General features: G+C 46.6%; 1 protein-coding gene across 1 annotated transcript in view; it reads left to right on the plus strand.

The window, feature by feature from the left end:
- Nucleotides 1-20,024, plus strand: part of LOC135383963 (uncharacterized) — a 298,299-nt gene that overhangs the window by 173,664 nt on the left and 104,611 nt on the right. Inside the window, exons 10-11 of the mRNA XM_064613239.1 lie at nucleotides 14,057-14,123; nucleotides 17,758-17,834. Of these exons, the coding sequence (XP_064469309.1) occupies nucleotides 14,057-14,123; nucleotides 17,758-17,834 (144 nt within the window). The remainder of the gene's footprint in view (nucleotides 1-14,056; nucleotides 14,124-17,757; nucleotides 17,835-20,024) is intronic.

Here is a 20,024-nt window from a genome sequence, read left to right on the forward strand (position 1 = left end):
ATAGGGGTGGACGGGTAGGTGAAAGGCCTTGAACAGACTCGTGAAACTAAGGAACATTGATAAGACATACCGTCCACCCCTGTTGCACTCGACTTTCAGTACATTGTGCTGCTTGGGTCCTTGGCTTGGTCGTTCATTTTCGTTTCAAGATTGATTACCTTGCTGTTCAGGTCTTTTACCACTTTACTGTGTTTACTCAGTTACTGTGGCGCAGAGCTCATCATACTTGTTCGAGAAATGCTCCAAAGATATTTCAATTAGACTGCAAAGTGTCTTTAATGGAGGACAGGCTTTTAACCGCGTCCTTAATAACCATCAGCTCATTTATTTGCGTCGAGATTTGGTTCAAGTTCTCCACTGCAGACTTTAGTGGTAGACGCTCATCGAGTCTTTTGCATATTTCAGCTATATCTGCAGTCGATGAAGACTGTGAACTCCGACCATCGAAGGTACCACACGTGCGACATTTCCAGCTCTCTTTTTTGTCAACGCTCATAGATTTAGAAGTGTTCTCTGCTACTCCAGAACACTGTTGACTCAGATGATAAGAGTATTGGCATTCACAACATTGTAAGAACCTTCCATCTCGCGGGAGAGTTCTATTACACGCTACACAATCATGTTGTGACATCGCAATTCACAGGTTGCAGTCAGTGGTAGTGAAAGTATCAAGCAGATAGAGAATACAGATTTCTCACTCGCCAGCAGTAAACAGAATTGTTAGATAATGAAGCAGTGCCTGCCACTGACTGCGAAGCGTTCCAATGCTAGGACTGCTTATATAGCTGAAGTTGGTTGATGCACCTGCGCACTGGAACAGGTAAACACCCGTAGACACGTTGCTGAAGCTGATGTCGATATGTGCACGAGTAGCTTCGTTCATACAGCAAATCCAGATACGGGAATGGGGCAAGGTAAGAGAAACCGATCTGCCAGAAGCACACACAACTGCCAGAAGTAAACAGAACTGTTAGATAATGAAGCACTGCCTGCCACTGACTGCATAATCGTGTTAACGTGTCGCCTAAAATATGAAAATTATTTTTATAACCTGCGCGCCAGTGCCATCTAATCCAGGAGAAATAGTTGAACGTAAGGATCTGACGACGGAATAGACTTCGTCGCATGTCACTGGAGAGAACATAAAGGTATTATTCTGCCCCCGAATCACATCCCCTGGCGATAAGCTTTCATTAGGCGCCAACATTCGTGATAAATCATGAGCAACTTCTGTAAAATGCTCATTGAACCTGTTCACTGTAATTGCCGTGTCATCAGGAATCGCCCGTTGTTCCTTACGTTTTATGACAGAGTTTATAGTACGCCAAGTCTGCTTTACGTCACCACTGTTCCTCACAATTTAGAGGGGCGTTCAAGTCAAACCGGGACTTTTCATTTTTCGCAAAAGTCAAATGAATTTATAGGCGAGAAATTAGTTTTATTTCTCAACGTAATCTCCAGCTGCACTAATGCACTTGTCCCAGCGTTTCACGAGGACTTGGATGTCAGCAGCGTAGAAATCCTTACCGGCGCGGAGCAGCCATGATCGGACCGCATTTTTCACCTCGTCGTCGCAGCGGAAATGGTTGCTCCCAAGGGACGCCTTCAGTGGCTCGAAGAGATGGAAATCGCTGGGGGCGAGGTCTGGACTGTAAGGTGGATGTGGCAGCAACTCCCAGCCAAGTTCCTGTAAGGTGCGTGTCGTGAGATGTGCGGTATGCGGGCGTGCATTGTCCTGTAGGAGGAGGACTCCTTTGGTGATGGGGCCCGGCCGCTTTTGCTTCAGAGCCTTATGCACATCCCTGAGAACCTGGTAGTAATATGCACTATTCATGACACTATATACACTATTCATATCGAGACATGTTATCCGTCAGTCTTTGAGGATCAGGCGCTCCACAAGTTGGATGTTCTCAGGAAATCTGACACTGGGCTCTGAGCCGCCCCGGCCGGGATCGCCCAGCACTGATGTAGGGCCGTCTCGGACTCCCCTAAAAACACACTGACCTCCCCAGGCTATCTCGGGATGTCACTCAGGGATAGGAATGGTATCCCTAGGACGTCCCCGAATTGTCCTCAATTTGCCAGAAAAGTGTTAGAATGAGACTCCACGTATCATCCTCAGAACCTCCCCAGCAAATCCCCCAAGGACACTGCCAGTATGGTTTCACGAGCACAACCGAATACCTTAGTGAATTGTTTATTTTGAGAAGTCAGGGCACATTTACAGCACCCAGTCAGTGTGTGTGTTTATATACAGGGTGTCCACGCTAAGTGTGAACAGATTTTTTTAAAATATATCAATCACTTTTTCCGAGATGAAATCAATTGCAATATAGCATATGCTGAAGGGCACTCCCTAGGGGGGCATTAACAGACTCCATAGGCAATGTCCTAATTAACTTTCAATAATTAACTTTTTAATTATAAAAGCTACGAAGTTGCTCCAATGAGAACATCTGATCTCTTCGGTCACCAGATACCAAAACCGTTTTCAGAACAAAAATCCGTTCGGTAGATCGTCCGCGAAAAATTCGTGAAGGAACGCCATTTTTTTCTTTATTTGGTTTCTTGCGCATCTTCAAAGAAGCGGCTTTCTTTTACCCCCAGTGTGAGAGAATGAAAGAGCACAGTGCCGCCTCATGCGTCGAAGATTAGCTTTAACTTGCGGAAACAAAACAAAAACACAAATCTATCGGGTGACTCTATCGCGACTGCCCTTACCTTGGGCTGCATTTTCTGCTTTCTTTTAATCTTTTTCCAGGACGCAATAGGCGATAGTGTGCTCTTTCATCCTCTCGTATTGGGGACGAAGGAAAGACGCGTCTCTAGAGATGCGCAATGAATAAAATAAAGGAAAAAATGGCGTTCCTTCACGAATTTTTTCCGGACGATCTATCGAACGGATTTTTGTTCTGAAAACGGCTTTGGTATCTGGTGACCGAAGAGATCAGATGTTCTCATTGGAGCAACTTCGTAGCTTTTATAATGAAAAAGTTAATTATTGAAAGTGAATTAAGACATTGCCTTAGGAGTCTGTTAATGCCCCCCAAGGGAGTGCCCTTCAGCATATGCTATATTGCAATTGATTTCATCTCGGAAAAAGTGATTGATATATTTTTAAAAAATCTGTTCACACTTAGCGTGGACACCCTGTATATATATACAACCTTGGTCACCAGCTTCTCATTCGTGGTTTCTTATCTTTATTCTTTCAGCGTATTTCTCATCATGAACAATGAGTAACACAGTTTAAAAGGCAAAAATAGATATACATAAAAGGCCCTTAGGCCACTTAGACCAGCGATTCCAATTAGAAAGACATATGCTGCAGCAGCATTTCTTTTCCAAGACAGAACAGATACAACTTATTGCTTGTCTTCCAAACTTCCGCAGACTCGGGAATCCTCTTCGCATCACAGTCTAAATGAAGGGTGAGGTAACAAATTTTAACTTGATTTCGCACATAATCAACAACGAAGTGCGAGATTCCTTGGAGTATGAAATCACTATCAAGGTAATGTCCGTGTTTCTTACTGCTTTGGTTTGGGGCATGCATCGTAACTGAAGCTTGGGCAGTGAAACACTATCATTTTTTGTCTCTTCGGAAATAAAATGGTCCGTACAACGTCCCGCCAGGGATCCTTCGCGGACGCTCATGCAACTAGACCGCAGAGAATGGTCTAGCAAACTATATTTTACTGCACGTCAAACCCAGTACATGGAGGGATTCGTTTAAAATCCGACAATCTGTATTTGCACCCGTTATCTGTTTTCGCGTTATATATTTGGTTTGTAATTGTTTTACAATTTATGCATGAGCACTCCTTCTTTGGTTGCATTTGGGAATGAGAAATCATCCGGGAACTTGATTATTGTTAGCAGGTATTAAAATTCACAACGCAGTATTAAAATAATTTTCTTCTCCTGTGCTTGGCCTTCGGTTCACGACCGCAGGATGTACGCAAATGACAATCACTGTAAGCTCCTATGATGAGAGTCTGTGGACCTCCTCCGTTTATCCCATCACGGACGAGGACGTGATGACACTTGGACATCCTGGAGACCGCGTGTGTTCTTGGGGTCGTTTGCGCCACTCAAACGCTTTGCTGCGGCTAAGTGTATCGTGGCCATACTGAGCCTGAAGTTTTCTGTGAATTTGAATTTGAATTGTGAATCTGAATTTCAGATGACTTTGCGCCTTGACTCACGAGAAATTTCATGACAATTCGCTCTTCGATGTGCGCGCTCACCTCGTTGTCGGCCATCTTGTCCAGCACGTGTCTTCTGTTTTGCACGAACTTTGGGCCACCACGTGGTGAACGTGGAGGCCTGTCGCGTGTGAAAATGACGAAAAAGAAGTAGCGCGAGCCATTTGTACACTCAGGAGACAAAGTCCCGGTTTGACTTGAACACCCCTCGTAGCTCGCAATAGTAAGACTTTTTCTGGTCTCTAATTTCTTTAGTTGACATGTTGCGATACTTTTTGTATAATGATAAGTATTACGCATTACTCCTATGTTTTTTTTTTATATTTAGAGTACCAGTATGCTTTTTGCTTAAGCAATCTGTAAGCAATGTTTCAGTAAAACATAGTATTTCAAACTGAATTCGAAATGAGGAGAGAAACGATAGTACTAGATCAAGGTTCTTTTTTGCACATCTTATATTTAGGAGAAACACAGACAGAGTAGTCACGACAAGTAGGAAAGTCACAGAGCAATTACTCTATTTTATATAAAGCATACTCTGTATCCACGTGAATGGCATTCAATTCCTGAGTTCGTCGGACAAATATCTTCCCATCTGCAACCCATACATAGTGCCAGTTCTTTTCTTTTTTACATTGGATTGTCTTGCCTAACATAACTTTCTCTCTGGGCAAAGGTGTTCATTAATGAAAACGGGGGATCGAGAGATAGATAGACAGATAGATAGATAGATTCCCCAACCAGGTGTGTAAAAGTGTTTCGGTAAGAATATACGGCTTTGTACAAATAAGCACAATGCAATTATTGATCAAAATATCAGCACAGGTTGTTTGTAGCTGATGTTGCAGCTGTTTTGTGTGTTTTCTTTGGTCCATTCCTATTTGCTCCGTCCTTGAAACACCACTATTGAAACCGGTATAAGACATCCTTCTTTATGAGATATTTGGTTCACTTTAACATCTATATTTTGTGTGCATGGTCTGAATAAATTACAAATCCTGAATGGCTCGGCTGCAGTGTAATGGCTTTAAGGTGTGGCCGTTTATTTTAGCAATTATTACGTCTGCGATGTCAGGTGCATCATAGCAGTTGACAAGTAAGGGGAAATATATATATTAGGCATGTTCCCATTTTGTGAAATTTCAGCAGAGCAGGAGACTGTCACAGCGTAATGATGAATATTTGTTGGCTGAATAGAACAATCAATTTAGTGCTTAAGTATTTGTACAATATTCTTATACGCTGAAATGCAACAATCAAAGAGGTTAGAGGTAAGCACAGCACCGCACGATAGGGAGGGGGTCACGATACTGGCAACTTCCACGCTCACAAGCAGGGACACCCTGGGTAACATGACGAAAACAGCGCTAAACAAACAGAGAAAACACACACGCGCGCGCACACACAGGACGAGGACGTAAACAAGGTAGCACCCTGAGTACTTTTCGGTATGAGTCGGGAAAGTACCACACCGATTTCTTTAAAGTCTAATACCGTAAAAGTTATGCGTGTGGGCGTCACCTGCAGGATAAGGTCACCCTTGCATCAATGTTATTTCTGTTTACATAGCCTACAGTGATCAGGCACTTGCACACACCTTGCGAACATGACGTGAGGCTCGAAAGCGCATAAAAGACGCTGCAGGAATGCCCTATCAAACGAGAGGCTATCTTGACCGTTGCAGTTCACCACACAGATCGCACAACAGACGATAAAAAAGCAATGGACGATGCGGATGAAGTTATTATAGACCCAGCCACTATCGACGACCCAACACCGACAAAAGCACAACGTTCACCTGCGCGAGGATACGTACTGCTGCCTTTCAAATAACATGGTAAACGCTCTCTATGTACACTGTTTCAGCGACCATATCAACCATATCTCGCAGAGCTTGTCATTAACAAAAACAGAGGTAGGCATAACCGCCGATTTCCATCGTATTTACCATCGCTGACTTGTCATTCGCTATTCTTGGTGCCGACGTCTTGAAGCATTTTGACCTGCTTGTCGACGTTCGTCACCGTCGACAACACCACGTTGCTCCAAGTTCTGGGTGCACCTTCCCGCATCGCCTCCCTCAGCCCTACGTTGCTATTTCCTGAGTAGGAAAGTTTTTCCAACCTACTCAAGGCCATCACTCTATGCAATCACTCGGCGGTGACGTACCACCCAAGCACGCTGTCACGCAGCACATCGTGACGTGGGGGCGCCCATTACCGCATAACCTCTGCGTATGCCCCCCCCCCCCCCCCGTGCGTCTTTGCGTCGCTATACAAGAGTTTGAGCACATGCTGGAGCTTGCCTACATCCGAAGTCTACACCGGGGACTGGCGCCCGTGCGGCGATTACTGGGCCTTGAACATCGCGACTGTGCCAAACCCCTACCCACTTCCCCACATTCACTGCAGACCTGCATGTTGCTTGGTTTTTCTCCAAGATTGACTTGATCAAAGCATACAATCAGATCACGGTCGACACCCCTGATATTCCGAAGACCGCCATCGTTACGCCTTTTGGCCTCTTCGGGCACGTCTGTATGCCATTCAGCCTGCGGAACGCCGCCCAGACCTTTCAGCGGCTTATTGACGAAATGTTACACGGCGACTTCGCGTTTGCCGATTTGGGCGATATTATTGTGGGAAGCAAGTCTGATGGCGTCGTCATCAACCCTATGAAGCATAGGCGGCTTCTGTGGGGGCGGGGGGTGGCTGAGCCCCCCCCCCCCCCCCGGAACTTTCCCAGGGTGGGCCAGGCCCCCTCCGGGATGTCTAGCCAGCAGACACTCAAAATTAAAGTTTCGAAGGATATCCTAAAAACCGCGCGTTTCATGCGAGTGATCGGGAGAATCATGTAAAAATTTGTCTCACAACATCGCCACACGCAATTCCAGACACCATGTCCCACCTCTGTACATGACAGGGGGGGTCGTTTTCCCCGACCCCCTCCGGTAGATTGAAAACTCTCCTGCTATGCTGCGAAGTGTGAATTTGGCGTCGCCACCCTCACTTTCTTGGGGCATACCATCACGCCTCACGGCATTCATCCTCTTTCCGGCAAGGTTCAGGCCATATTGTTCTACCCTCTGCGTGATACCCAGCGCAACCTCCGCCGGTTTCTCGCGCTCATCAACTTTTATCGCCGCTTCATTCCGCAATGCGCTTCCGTGTTGTACCCGCTTCACGGACCGCATATCCGACTGTCAGTCCTTGGTCTATCCCGGTGCCGACGTCAGCATCTTGCTCCCCACCTTAAGAAGTCGCTTCCCAAGCAGCACAGCATGTTGGCCCAATATTGGTCCAATGGTGGGTCAACATGTTGTGCTTGGATTAACTCGCCTCTCGTATGGACGCCCGCGTCTCGACGTGCCTCCGCTGACGCCTTGCAAGCCCTCGCCAGCTCTCCACTCTTCTCCACCATCCCGAACCTCATGCCCCCACCGCACTTTTCGTCGACGCATCCTCTGAGGCCGTCGGAGCTGTTCTGAATCAGCGGCAGGAAGGTCAGTGGAAGCCCTTTGGTTTCTTATCTCGCTCGCTGACCCCGGCGAAGGTCCAGTTCAATACCTTTGGCCGCAAGCTATTGATTGCGTACAGTGCCATGAAGCACTACCAACGCTTCCTCGAAGGTCGGGATTCCGCCATCTTCACAGACCACAAGCCGCTTATGATTGCTCTCCAGTCTCCATCGGCCAAGCACTCCCCTCCCCTGTGAAGCATGACACATGGCCTTGACATTCGTCACATTCCTGGCGTCGTCAACACACCCGCTGATGCCGTGTCCCGTGCTGTGTTTGCGCCTCGTTTTACCGGCGCGCTGAGCCCTTCAGCGCCTGACTTCCAGGCTAGGGCAGCTGCTCAATTGGCCGATGAAGACTCGGCTGCGCCTCGTCTCGACGGCAACAGTGACCTCCGGTTTGAGCTTATGCACCTGCTGTCGTATTCTACCTCCCTGTGGTGCGACATTTCCACCGGCACCCCTCGTCCCTTCGTTCCGCAGGAGTTCCGCCGCCCCATATTCAATGCGTTTCACCGGTTGGTCCACAATACTGTTCGCGCCTGCCGGAAGCTCGTTCAGGCACCCTACGTCTGGCCTGCCACGAACCGCGACATTGCCTCCTGGGTGCGGACCAGTACCCCATGCCAGCGTGCTAATGTTGACCGCAACACCATCTCTCCACCTGGCCAGTTACTGACCCCCGATGCACAGTTCGACCAATTCCACCTTGATCTTATGGAACCTCCGGTCCGAGGCTACCGCTTCCTATTGACCTGTGTCAACCGGTTCACCCGTTGGCCTGAGGTTCTCCTGCTTCCGGATATCACGGATGAATCAGTAGCCTGTGCGGTCCTCTTTGGCTGGTTTGCCCGCTTCAACCTTCCTTCCTCCATCACGACCGACCGGGAACGCCAATTTGAGTGCCACCTCTTCCGTGAGCTCTGCAAGCTTATTGGCGTTAACCGCATCCGCACATCCGTGTACCATCCTCATGCGAACGGTATCGTGGAATGCCTTCATCGCCATCTGAAGGCCGCCTTGTTTGCTGCTGGTTCCTCCCTGCCCTGTCTAGACCGCTTGCCACTAGTACTCCTTGGCCTCTGCTGCGCCGTCAAGCAGGACCTCAACTGTTCTTCGGCAGAGCGTGTCTACTGCTCCTGTTTCCGTCTCCCGGGCGCCTTCTTCATCTCCACGCCCCGTGACGCCGTGACCGTCCCGGCCTCATACTTGACCCGCCTCCGCTCCACGCTCGCAGATATTCGGCCCTCTGCACATCGCTCTCCGGTGCGGCCCCATCATCATCTGCTGTCATCCCTCAGGCGCGTCAGCCCGTGAGCCCGTGGTTTCATTTTCGGTATGCGCTGGTCAGCAATCATTAAAATCCAGTTCCATCGTAGAGTACGAACTCCTGTCAACCTAGGCTCTACACGCTCAAGCGACTTGAAGAACAATAGGCGCTAAAAGAAACGCTAATAAACAAAGGCACCACGGCCGTTTACCTGTATCTCAGTATGGCCGCCTCTGATGTATTCGTTACCTAAGAGGCATAATCACTTGAAACTTCGAGCTGCGCTAGTGATGTTCGCGCTGTAAATTACACCATTACTCCAAGCCATCGGAGACATCATGATGTTTGTCAACTCCAGCTTCTCCATGTCCAGGGGCGTTTGAAATTATCCGCTGCAACGGCCATGGCATTATGTGACTCTCTTGTCTGCGCCTGACGACGAAAACGCATTCTGCGCAGATTTCTCCCGTGGCGACCACGCACTCACACGACATAGGGGGAGAGAAGAAGGCGGCGGAATGTCGACGGCGAAAGGGGGCCTCAAGCGCCCTCGTGACACTAATGGGACGTCTACTCCTGTATACCCATTGGAGCATCCCAACAACGTATCCCGGAGCCGTTCGATTAACGTTCTCAGTAGGTTGCGTATGCTCTGACACTTGTCGGCTGTCAACGGGAGGTTGCTGGTGGTGCGGGCTGCTGACTTATGTGAACAACCGAATCTATGGCCGAGAACAGCCCTCAAGTTTAATCAAAACTCCTACGAAATCATACATTTTCCGATCCATAAGGCCACAAAAGGTATTGCAGAATCTTTGTCTCTGCAGAATTTCGCTTTTTTTTTTCTTTAATCTTCAAGAATACGCATGTGTCAAGATGAGAAGAAAATAGTGAGACAGCGTTTTGAGAAAACTGTACTGGGATGCTCCAGACCAAACCGCAGCAACTGCTGAGTAGAAAAGGACATGAAGAAAACGCACCGCTCCCCAGAATACTCTAGCGGAAGATGCGAAAAGTGATAAAAAGTGGTGAACATCATCTCTTCTCGTGCACTCGTAATCGCAAGAAATACCTATGGGGCAGCAACGAGATATTTCGTAAAGGGACGAGAACAGACGCATTCCAACGCGAAGTGGACCAGCGCGGTGCGAATGGTCAATATAACTCGTGGCCAAACGTTTGCCCGGTGAAGGATATTTGTGTGTGTTACTTGTTAATCAGGCAGACATATGTGACGACGTTCCTCAATTTTACTAAACCTCTTAAGCTAAGCGTATTCGCACTTTTAGGAATATGATTTGTGTTATGCTGTGCAATTTTATATAGCCCGCATATAAGATGAAGTGATTAGAGGGACACCGGTGTACCAGCGTCGAAGAAAGGGTGATGCCGCATGCTGGTTATGTGTGAGTACATCAATGTTTCAGCGGCTTAAACTCACCCAGCAACCACGTGCCTATGGTGAGCTGTTGGCTCGAGTAGGCTACGGTAGTGACAGAGTAGCTGCGTATTATTTATGGTACTTTTATTTGGTAGTGCTATCGCTGTAAAGTCAGTTTCCTTTGGTCAGTTTCAGGTTGTTTTTGGTAAGGTCCTTAACGTCAGTTTCCTTTCCCCAATGGGAATTTGCCGACTACCGATGATCGGCCGGCCACCGGCAGTCAGTGGGCAACTTCATCGGCCAAGAATGCCCGGAACCAGCATGAGCCAATATCACTAACAGGGTATGTTGGCCAAGGCACTTTGGCTCCACAACATGCCCTGACACCTTGCCTACGTGTCGTTAAAGCCTTGGCATGCATGGTCTGGCCAACATCCGGTGGTCATCAGGAAGAGATTCTCGAGAACGCACAGCCGCTCTTTTGTCTATAGTAGCAATACATATGTATTGCTACTATAGACAAAAGAGCGGCTGTGCGAGATTTCCCGAGATTTCCCAAGCATGCAATGGCCGATAGCCAACGGTTGGCAAAAAGCCGGATGACAGCTAAACAACGACCCCTTCGGCCAGCCAATGTTGGCGCAATGTTGCACAGTGATAGGCAGTGCGAGGTTTAGCAAGCCGTCGGCAGTCGGACAGGTCTGTACCAAGAAATGAGCTCGTTGGCCAAGCACTTACGAAGCACGGCTAGGTCGGCAGGCCAAGTTCTTGCAAAGCTTTGTCCAATCTCGGTATCTCGCCTTGGAGAGAGGGTAACGCGGAATCGAACTTATGCAGCAGTGCATAAGTTCGACTTTTGATGGGCCAAGTGAATGTCTCAAACCAAAAGCAATAAAAAACAAAGACGCTATATTCATGATGAGTTAATACAAAAAGCAATTCTTCATTTGAGTGTTGTTTGTGCACGCATCCAATTAATAACTTAGACACCTTACCCTTCATTTTGACTAACAGACAAATAGGGCTCTCGAATTTGTGGAACCTCGCGAGATAACCTCATGAAAGAAATGCAATTGCTTTTCTTTGTGAACTGCTTGACTCTAGTGGTCTCAGGCATATTGCGAGCTTTGATACAGATAAAATAGTTAAAAAAAACGAGCTGGTGGCTAACATCCATGACGAAAACCCGAGACTGGGAAAAAGACGAAAAACAGACGACACAACACAAAGTCTCAAACTCTCAGAGCTGTGTTTGAGACTTTGTGTTGTGTCGGGTCTGTTTTTCGTCTTTTTCCCAGTCTCGGGTTTTCGTCATGGAGCTTTGATGATTCTCCCTCTCTCATTTTTTTACGCTTTGAAACGCCGTGTGCAGTGCGGGAAATTTTTGTGCTTTCAAATTGCGTGCTCACTGTCCATTGTGGGAAATACGAGCAACAAACAAATAATGGTAAATCGTTAACCTACAACGCGAGACAACTGAGAATGTGTAACGTCCATCCAACATCGGGTCTTCTGCTTTATGACTGTGTGGTCCATGGTTGGCCCATCAACAAAAAAACAGATTGCTGGCAAGGGTGAAGCGGGGGAGACCCCGTTGTACAACCAATCTCAGTTTTATGCTGGCACTACATTGACCCTATGTCGTTTAGGTCGGCCATGTACGTTGGCCCAACCTCCATCAGATTAAGTGCGCTAGCCTTAGGCCAATGTCAATCCCCTACTTTGGCCTGGTCAATTCTACGTAGGTCGGTCCGACAACTTTTAGTCTGACACTCTACATTCTGCCGATGTTGTTTCTCCCCTTGGGTCTTTCTTCACTTCACGTATCGACGCGGATCTCAACCACTAGCTCTGCACCGTTCCGTGTCTAAGAGGGGAGTGATGTGGCGGCCCGTGGTTTACGAAGACGTGCCTCTGCTGCCGCGCAGGCGGGTGTCGTTAAATTGTGTCCCTCAGTCTCGGGGTTGATTATAGATGTATTGTATAGTATTGTAAACCTGCTTGAACAATACATGTCAGAAATAAATACAATGTGCAGAACACTCTTAGAGAACACAGAACACGGTACAGTTGAGTTTCTGCAGGCATGGTTATTGTTAATGCTTGCTGTTGCCATTTACGACGTGCTCAACACTGAATACCCAAAAAACGCTAATTCTTGCGTGAAACAAGCACATTCTTAGGCAAACAATAAGTCATTCGACGAAAGCAAATACTGCCAGCCCGTCGCGTCTGTACACCACGAAATGCAGAAGAAATCAGAATCGCTTCAATGGGCGGAGCATCCTTGAAGAACACAAGTTGAAAGAAGGCAAAACAAAACATTAGGCCACTCAATCTTTTATGTTGATCATTCGTGCAAACAAATCGAGCAACAAAGCTTCCAGCTTTCGATTATCACAGACCCACTTCATAGCGCACTTCCTATGGTGTCCCACTCCCAACACGTAAGCATAAGCTGCAACGCCAGGCAACTAGCACACACCATCGCTGACGGCGATACAAGGTTGCGGTAAATCGGTAGAGGCCCGCGTCTCTCGTCAGCGAAAACCTCATTGCCACGGAAGTGGATGGGTGCTTGCGTTGCTTCTTGTGAGAGGCCGCCAAGCGGAAGAGAGTTACATTCGGCCAAGAAGTACAACGCACATGTTATACCTGCCAGCGGCAGTGCAGCAAACGGTTCACACACAAAAAGCAGTTTATTATTGCGCGTTATTCGAACGCCTGCAACGAAGAGAAACGTAGTGGCTCAGAATTCGGTGACTCAGTATTAGAAAGACCCAACCAGAGGCCTTTTGACTTTGTAGGTGCGACAGGCAGGCTCCACACTCACAGCTGGCGGGCATTGCTTGGCATTGCGCAACACCGATGACGTCACGGGGGCCAACTGCACAGCACGCATACTTGCTCGATCCACAGAAGAATGGGCCTGAGAGGGGAGGAATGCCGAAGAGAAACTTGAAGGGCGCGCTTGTCATAGAGTGGAGCGATTGCGCCCAGAAAACTTCTTAGCGTGTTAATTTCCCGACTGGAAAAACCAATGCACCCAAATAATATCGGGATTCGGGAAATTTCATAGTTACTTTGGACACGTCCGATTACATAACGTTTAAGAAGCTCGTCCCATCCTCAAATATAGTAATGTTGTCTAGGACCCTGCAGAAATGAAGGGTAAATGTGTTCGTTCAATCAAGCCACGTTTTCACGTTGTATCCCCCCTCTTGTCGTATGTCTTCGGGCATTGCTACGTAAATGTCACAACAAGTAACAACACTATTTTATTGATGAATCTTGATATCGAATATCTGTCAGTTCTAGTGAGAATGTGATAGCTTGGAAATGAGAGAACTAGCTCATCCCCATCCGTTACAAAGCCTCAGGGAGCAGCAGGGAGCTCACGTTGCATTTCTCTTGCTGGCATGTGTTTTACCAGATGCTTGAAGATCCTCAACCGTACTTCAGTGACATTCTGTTCCTGTGTTGATCCTGTTTGTGCGATACCTTTTATGTTCTTGCCGAGTCTCCTATTGTCTGAGTCAGTTATCAGCTGGCGTCGTAGTTTTCCGTCTGGTTTTGTGCCTCTTGCTCAGGAATTGCTGCTTTCAGTATAGCTTATTCCCTCGTTTATATGTTCCTCTACATGAAGATGGCAATGGTAACATCGTTGACTATTTGCAGGTGCAAGAATACATTACAAGTCACATCGCGAAACGTATCAGTGAAGTCTACAGTGACACCTTCAACGGTAAGGGAGTAGCAGATAACATATCCTGCACATACTGAGATGAAGAGTCCTTCCGTGACGTCACAGTCGTTCTATAATACCATCCATGCACTTCTTCGTTATGGTCAGCTCCCTTTTCGAAGAGCCATAGCAATATGGATAATGTACATTATTTCACACAAAAATCTACACGCGGATAATTTGGAAACAGCTGGCGGTGTTGAAGCGCTTTCATTTTCGTAAATATCTTTGACAAATCGGTCAATAGCTGATCATTTAATGACAGTCTTCCGTACGCTCGTTAATTAAGCTCAGCTTCTAATATCCGTTTGGCACGCTTTCGGCACCTATACCGGTCGGGACATTCCGCGAAAAATATTCCAGAAAAAAGAATGCACAGTTGACGCTTTGAGATATCTTGAGGTTTCTGTTGGATATTTCTTGTGCAGGTTCTTTCCCTCAGATATATGCGGCTCTCAAGTGTGTGTTCATCCGCTTGGTTCACACACAAAGCTGTCTGTTATTAATGAACGGCCGCAAGATACCCTTTGGTTATCCTTCCCTTTCTCTGTCCGACTGCCATAACGCCCTCACAGACGTAGTTGGGCAAGAAAGATAGTGTGTTTTACCCTTATGATGACGAATGCAGCGACAGCGACCAGTAAGGTAGACAAGACGCCTCTTAGTGAAGCTATCAAAATTGTGTGCAGTTGTGTGAGCTTGCATTCAGGGTCCATTCATCCAGGTTTTAGTCGCGTTCTGTAAAAAATTGTGCCATTTTGACCATGTTTTACTTGACCTGTTTCCCTCTGTCTCCCTCTGTTCTTTCCATCTCAATTTTCCCACGTATGTGGTGTATTATGTGTCTCTGCTTTACGTGAAGGAAATGTTTTTGGTGGTTTTGAGTCCTTTAGTGTCGTTCATCTCTCTTTTGTATCCAAACTGAGGCTTTTTTGCAGTACGGTACAGAAGGATGTGTCCCTCCGTAACCCCTGTGAATGATCGAGGCGGACGCACGCGCAATTGAAAGCAATTAGGTGGGCGAAATAGTGCGTTGCTGCGCTACTCTCTGCAAGAAATATATAAGCCGAAACCAATTAATTACTGCATAACTTACGAAGTGTCGAAGCGCTATTTTCCATGAAACGTCTTTCCCTGAAGGTCGCGACCGCTACGGCACAGGTGCCGAAAACGCACGACGTAAAAGTTCGAAATGACGGCTTTGTATTTATTATATGAGCGTATGGAAGAGAGCCGCTCACTTGCGAGTCATTGGGCGATGTTTTCACGATTTGTTGTGGAGGTTACCGTGGTGCAGGGGGCATCCCAACTAATGCTGCTGAGGGATAAAAAGCGATAGAAACCGGGCTGTTTGGTGCTATACATTCTAAAAGCGATGCCCGCATGTTTTCAGTGGTGAGTGAGTGGTTGTTCTCGGCTACGCGATTACCAGAGCAATAGGGATTGCAGACCCTTCCCTCTACTGTAATACCATCATTTTTCCAGTTCCTCTTTCATCCTTCCGTTTCCCCGCCCTTGGTACACTCAGCCACCATCTGCAGAGCAGGCCAACCACACCTTACTCCAAATATAATCCCCCTTCGACGTCTTCTCGTGTGTTGCCTTGCATTTGCGCCCTGGTCATTTTGATCAGTAATTTCCGCGAACCGAGGAGAAATGGCACGGTGAATTCTGGAAAGTGTAAAGGACGAGTACTTCATTTTTCACAGTTCATGGCCGTAGCCGCGAGACAATGAACGACGCTCGAGTGGTGGGTTTGTGGGTTGATTTTGTCCGTGATGCTTCTTTGACGTGCACCGAAATCCCAGCACTCAGTATGCAGGGTGTTCCTATGAAGACGGACCAAGCTTTAACAAAAAACTAAGCACTCTACGCCTGAAGCAACTGGAAGTTGTTTGCACTCGTATCCCCCGTTCACGAGATGTGTTTCATTGCTCCTGATTAGTGAAATTAAATTTAATTACATTTAAGTAAGTAATTAACTTGAGGTATTTAACTTTTAGGGGTGATTAAGTAATTGCATTTACTTATTACTCTGGGATCAAAGGTGTAAATTGAAAAGGACAGCATGGCATCAAACTTATCATATCATCAGCATGCGACGTTGTTCGTCCCTTTACACCTCTGCAGCAGCAAAAATGTGCGCACATGCGTGCAACAATATGCTGAACGGATGCACACATAGTGCACCTGCATGCACCTGCAGTGAAAAGGAGTCCATCTCAAGACGGAAAGGAAAGACAAAAGTATCTTGGTCATGTTGTGTTCTGTGCTGTTCACAAGATATGGAAATGCCACCTAAGCAACGGCAACAAAACCTCATGATCAAAAAGAAGCACATGCCATACAAGGTAGACATCAAAACAAAGAGGGTGAAACTGGACACACACACAACAAAATTACCTCTTCGTAAGAGGAGATAAGCCGCTTCCCACGGTGTCGTACAGTTACAATCCTGCTAAAAATAAATAAAAACATCATGCGATACAGTACAATAACCTAAGTGTACTGTTATTTCTTCTGTATATCGACACTTCCACGAATTATGTGGAACAACCACTGTTGTTCTGTTCTCAATCTTTATCTTCTTCACGGAAGCACTCAGTTTGCCCAAGCACTTTCTAAATTGTTCGTTGCTGATGTCCCAGACAACGAACTCGGTTCTGTAACGAAATTAAGCTGTCAAGAAATGGAAGATGGACACTGACACTAATACATGCAGGTTATTGTATAATATGGCATGGCAGTTTTCTTCATCACATCGCGCATCTCTAATCGAAAATTAATTTATTTTTATATCTGCATTCGCATTTCTGTCCCTTCAGTTTCTTTGCGCGTGCGTGCCTGCGTGGCTTCACCATGGATGTTTCCAGGATTTGCATCCTGGCGTGATGCCCATATCTGCTGCTCTTGTGGCGTTTTTAGCCTTTCTGGACGGTATTTTGGAGGTGTTGTAATATAATTTGGGAGGTGTTTCGTGGGTGCGGGTGTACACCTTGGATGAACAGCAAGTGCTTTTCTTTGACCTCTAGGTTTTGTTATGTCTTGAGAGCTGCTATTCCCACTCCCTGTGGTATGCCCTCACGCCATACAGTACTATGTGACCAAGCTGTCACGACAGCTTAAAGGGACTATAAAACTTTTTTTTTCTTATTTCATTTGAAAGAAAAGATATCTGCGAGCCTATAACTAAAATTTTGCTTTCGGCACAAGGGATTATTTTTCCTCATGAGAATTGAAACGAGGTAGGGAATGAAATATAGCTGGCCACCGCGCCGTGCCTTCACACGCTGCCTTATGGCCAAGCTGCCAATAGAAGCTTTGCCATAGCTGTACAGAGACAGGTCATTCGTGACATATTCTCAGCATGCACCTTAAGGAGTATCAGAAAATTATTTATCTGTGTTTGGCCGTCTTGGCCGTAGGTATAATCGATTGCACCTGTCGCTCAGCGGCACCTGACGGTCGGTTCTAGGATGGCTCCGAATGATGGTTGCGCTAAATGACCAATCATTAACAACTTTATGATGCATGTATCATGCAACACATGTTTCAGTTGCTTGTATCACCTGTTGAATAGTCATAATATAAACTGCTGAGATAGGAGAGTGATGCCTCTTTTGCTTGATTCCAGAAGCTGGTCGTCTCGCTCATCAATCGATTGCTGAATTGAAAAGTTTTGTAGCTGACATGGCAGAGGATGCACGAAGGGTGAGAAACATCCGCACTATTTTGCCTTTCATACGTACAGTATATTGGTACTTACATTATTACTGTATCGGCAACCAGTGCGGATTTTAGCTAAACGCGTTTATTAATGCATGCTTGCTTGCGGCCGTATTCATAAAACCACGCACAGTCGCGACTCTTGTGTTTCTGGACTCTTGTATTTCTGGACGTAATTTTATGCGTTGAGATATTCGTCACTATGGTATCCGTGTAGCAACATGCGCGGCAGGTGGAAGTTGTGGGAGACAGAACAGTGATGGTTGACGAAGTTGAGCAGATAACTAGGAATGAATGTGACATCCGTTGTGTGACACGATATATCAAAGACGAGGTCTGCGAGGTCTGAGAATGACCGTGTTTGACAATAGGATATCACTCAGCAGCGTGTCAGCTTCGTGGGTTTTCGAAGTCCGTCAAAATAATTTGAATGAAATAAATATTTTAGCGCCGGTTAAGCTTAGAACGCGGACGCGCAGGAACAACACAAACCAAAGTGACTGTGCTTATTGTATCGTTAGGTGGTACTTATATGTAGTGAGACCAAGGTTAGTCGAAGTTTGTTGACTACAGGTCGCAGTGCGTGTCCCAGGCGGTGACGGCATTCGATAGCACCAATTTGCGATATATTTTGAACGTCCGGGATTTTCAACCAGTGGATTCTTCACTGTGGCATTTAAAGATATATTTTAAAGATTATATTGTACATATTAAAGATTGTATTGTGCATGATTATCATTATATGATATATATGTATTGGGAGTATGTTGTGTATGATAGGATGTCATGTATGTGAATTGAGTCGTTTATACTTATTGTGATGTTCTTTTTTATTTTTATTTTTATTATTTTGTATTGATTTTTTTTAAATGCGAGTTGCACTACATTTTCGCTGCTGCACTGCACTGTTGTACTGAAGGGGCGAGCCTCGTCAAGCCGCCTCCGCGGCTTTTCGCTTACCCCTTTTCACAGTAGTGTGAATAAACTTATATTTATACATATACATAATATATAAATATATATATAGATACTCACGGAACGATGCGACAGCACCAGAGGACACGTATTCCGCCGTGTTTGTGGCTCGTCAGCTCTGGACAGCTGCGCATCGTTCGGAATTGGCAAACCAGGAGCCACTCATCGAGCGATATACACCTGGTAGGGTGACTGAGCACTCCTCAATGCCACAGTGCAAGCCAGTGAATTATCATGAGGGGAATAAGCCATTAAAGAAATAAGTAAATGATGCTAGATGTGTTTTTAATTCAAAATTACAGATTAAGATGGCTTCTATGGCTGCACGCAGAGAAACAGATACTCATGGAACGATGCGACAGCACCAGAGGACACGTGTTTCGCCGTGTTTGCGGCTCCTCAGCTCTGGGTAGCTGCGCATCGTTCGGAATTGGCAAACCAGGGGTCACTCAGCAAGCGATATACACCTGGTAGGGTGACTGAGCACTCCTCAATGCCACAGTGCAAGCCAGTGAATTATCATGAGGGGAAAAAGCCATTGAAGAAATAAGTAAATGATGCTAGACGTGTTTTTTAATTCAAAATTACAGATTAAGATGGCTTCTATGGATGCACGCAGAGAAACAGATACTCATGGAACGATGCGACAGCACCAGGGGACACGTGTTTCGCCGTGTTGGCGGCTCGTCAGCTCTGGGTAGCTGCACATCGTTCGGGATTGGCAAGCCAGGGGTCACTCAGCGAGCGATATACACCTGGGAGGGTGACTGAGCACTCCAACGATGCGCAGCTACCCAGGGCCGACGAGCCGCAAACACGGCGAAACACGTGTCCTCTGGTGCTGTCGCATCGTTCAATGAGTATCTGTTTCTTCTCGTGCAGCCATAGAAGCCATTTTAATCTGTAAGTTTGAGTTTCAAACACGTCTAGCATCATTTACTTATTTTTTGAATGGCTTTTCCCCCCTCTTTATATTTCACTGGCTTGCACTGTGGCATTCAGGAGTGCTCAGTCACCCTCCCAGGTGTATATCGCTCGCTGAGTGACCCCTGGCTTGCCAATCCCGAACGATGCGCAGCTACCCAGGGCCGACGAGCCGCAAACACGGCGAAACACGTGTCCTCTGGTGCTGTCGCATCGTTCAATGAGTATCTGTTTCTTCTCGTGCAGCCATAGAAGCCATTTTAATCTGTAAGTTTG

The sequence above is a fragment of the Ornithodoros turicata genome, chromosome 1, assembly GCF_037126465.1.
Source record: "Ornithodoros turicata isolate Travis chromosome 1, ASM3712646v1, whole genome shotgun sequence".
In the NCBI taxonomy this organism is placed as follows: Eukaryota; Metazoa; Arthropoda; class Arachnida; order Ixodida; family Argasidae; genus Ornithodoros; species Ornithodoros turicata.